The 2,660-nt window shown below is 32.9% G+C and overlaps 1 protein-coding gene across 1 annotated transcript; it reads left to right on the top strand.

Annotated features, from left to right (window-relative positions):
* Window positions 1-676: 676 nt before the first annotated feature.
* On the top strand, window positions 677-2,416 carry LOC139515021 (uncharacterized). Its single transcript, XM_071304580.1, has one exon. It carries the CDS (start codon window positions 677-679, stop codon window positions 2,414-2,416), a length of 1,740 nt encoding a protein of 579 aa, XP_071160681.1.
* Window positions 2,417-2,660: the final 244 nt, after the last annotated feature.

The raw sequence follows: 2,660 nt of genomic DNA, 5'->3' as shown, positions 1-2,660 counted from the left end.
TTGATCACTGAAGGGATTTTCTAAAGATGATTTTTTTTATAAAGAAATTAATGAAAGAAAAAAGATCACATAAGATCAAAACAGATTTACTAAATCGCAGAGAGAGAGGGCCTCAGTCAATGATATAATTGAAATCTTCCATTTATCCAAACAGGAAAGAAATCGATTTTCTGTATGGATCACTGGTCTTTTTAACATTCCACAGTTTGCATGAGGTTATGTAAAGGGCAAAAAGGTAAACCGATGAAAAGTATCAAGAGGTTACTATACATCCATTCAAGCTGCATTTGTCTTCACGTGTATTTACTACTGCAAAATTTGAAAAAATAAATACACCACGAAAACAAAAGAAGTCATCATCATGACTGTCTAAATACTATCATATTTACACAGTAGAGTCCTCAAATTTGAATTCATTGTTATCGATCTGTTAGTATACTATAGGTATAAAAGATTATTCTATTTAAAGGTATGGTATCAGGTTTTGAAATTTTAGTTTAAACATATTTCATTTGCAAATAACTCCATTAGTGACGTCGTCTCGCTATATAACATAAACACAAAGTATATTATATAATGACGATGATACTATTAATAGTCGTGTAATGAATTATTATGTGAGATAGTATTTCCCAGGTATAATGTGAACAAAATGTTGTAAACGTAGATTCACATGATGGCATTATCAAATTCTCTACAGAGTGGACAAGTTCCTATGCTCTGCCAGATGTGTGAGGAATCTAATGAGATCAAATGGAAATGTTTACAGTGTGACTTTCTCTTGTGTACAAAATGTCAACAACTTCATCAGAAAGTGAAATCTACCGACCAGCATATAATTATAGACATTAAAGACATAACTACATATCAACAAGAAGTCAATGATCAACCAGGCATAATTAATATTCCATGTAGTGCTCATAATGGACAAAACTGTTGCCAGTTTTGCAAGACATGTGAGGAAATTATCTGTCCTTTATGTTTTCTTCAAGCCCATAACACCCACGACATGATAGGATTAGCTAAAGAATATGAGTTGACATTGAAAGCTGTCAATAACTTTCATACTGAAGTTGAAGAAAACATTTTACAAATTGAGAAAGGATTATCTAAACTAGATATTAGGAAAACCTCTGAAGAATCATTATATGAATCAGAGAAGCAGAAAATTCTGAACAGGGAAAGAGTTTTAAAGAATGAAGTTGAAATGCATACACATAATCTTTTGATGAAACTTGATCACCGGAGGGAGTATTTTAAGAAAGCAGTACAAAATGAAGAAAATAGATCAAAAAAGTTAAAAAAAGATTTAGAAATTCGGAGAGAGAGCCTAGATCACACCCTAAAACAAAACAATGCAACTGAAGTTTTCAACATATTCAAACAGGAAAGACAACTAAGAGCAGACAGTAAACAGAGAATGGCACCAGCGAACAGTATGATGAAGGGATTGCCACAATATGTACCAGGAAAACAACCAATTTTGATGTCACAACACGGAGTATTGACTGAGCTTGGAGATAAGGAACAGTACAAATTTAATTTCCAAGTGCTACAGCAGTTTAAAACTAAATTCATAATTGTAAATAATTTAGTTTGCTGTGAAGATGGAACTATGTGGATAAACAACAGTATGACTAATAAATTACGAAAGATACAATTAAAGAAAGGATCAGAACCGGTACAGATCCTTAAGAAACTAAAAGCATTTGCATATAGCATGGCTTTATTACCGACAGGGGATTTATTGATATCTTCAAAGACAGATGCTCTGCAAATACTTTCTAAGGCTACTGGAGAAATTAAACGGTCTATATTCAGCTTTGCACCTCTTCTAACCTTAGCTGTTCATGTAACCAAAGCTAACCAAATCATAGTAGGGGTTAGAGAAAATGGAGAACCATTTCCAGTCAATGGTCCTAGACAGGTCATTGTGTTGGATATGAATGGAAGGAAAGAAAAGGTGTACCATTTAGACAATAATGGGCAATCTATCTTTACAGCTCCTGCAAGAATAACTTCAGACAATGACAATAACTGTTATGTTCTAGATCGTCTCAATGCAGACTACGATGGTAGAATAGTTGCATTAAATAAAACCAATGGAATAAGATGGGTATATAGTGATCAACACATCAACATACAACGAACATTCACGCCTAAAGATTTAGTGGCTACAAAATCAGACAATATTATAGTTGCAGATAGTACCCATCACATAATTCATATCATTGACACTTATTATGGACAGTGTTTGTATTACCTGTACACTAAGGATCAGTTAGGTATTCAGTTACCGTTCTCTTTAGACTTTGACAATACAGGAACATTATACATAGGGTGTGGTACATTCATAAATGGATCTGTTGAGGCCAAACTATATACAGTACAGGTTTCAGGATTCGGCATATGGTGATTCTAGTAATTTGTGTATTTAAAATGAAATCATTTAATAATTAAAGAAGTTGACATTCACATGAACACTTCAGTTCATTCATTACTTGAACACTTCAGTTCATTCATTACTTGAACACTTAGTTACATTGTTATTACAGGTATATGCAGTCTGTGCAAAACTGAATTAGCGTAACGGTTTATCGGAGTGAAAAAGAAATTCGATCTTTTCAACTATATATTCTAATAAAAAAATCTAAAAACTT

The sequence above is a fragment of the Mytilus edulis genome, chromosome 3 (assembly GCF_963676685.1).
Source record: "Mytilus edulis chromosome 3, xbMytEdul2.2, whole genome shotgun sequence".
Taxonomy (NCBI): Eukaryota; Metazoa; Mollusca; class Bivalvia; order Mytilida; family Mytilidae; genus Mytilus; species Mytilus edulis.
Note: the sequence above shows the minus strand (reverse complement) of the source record. Positions and strands in the feature narration are given on the sequence as shown.

What these genes read in the sequence shown, in the direction of transcription:
- LOC139515021 (XM_071304580.1), top strand. Translation starts at nt 677, where the DNA reads ATGGCATTATCAAATTCTCTACAGAGTGGACAAGTTCCTATGCTCTGC.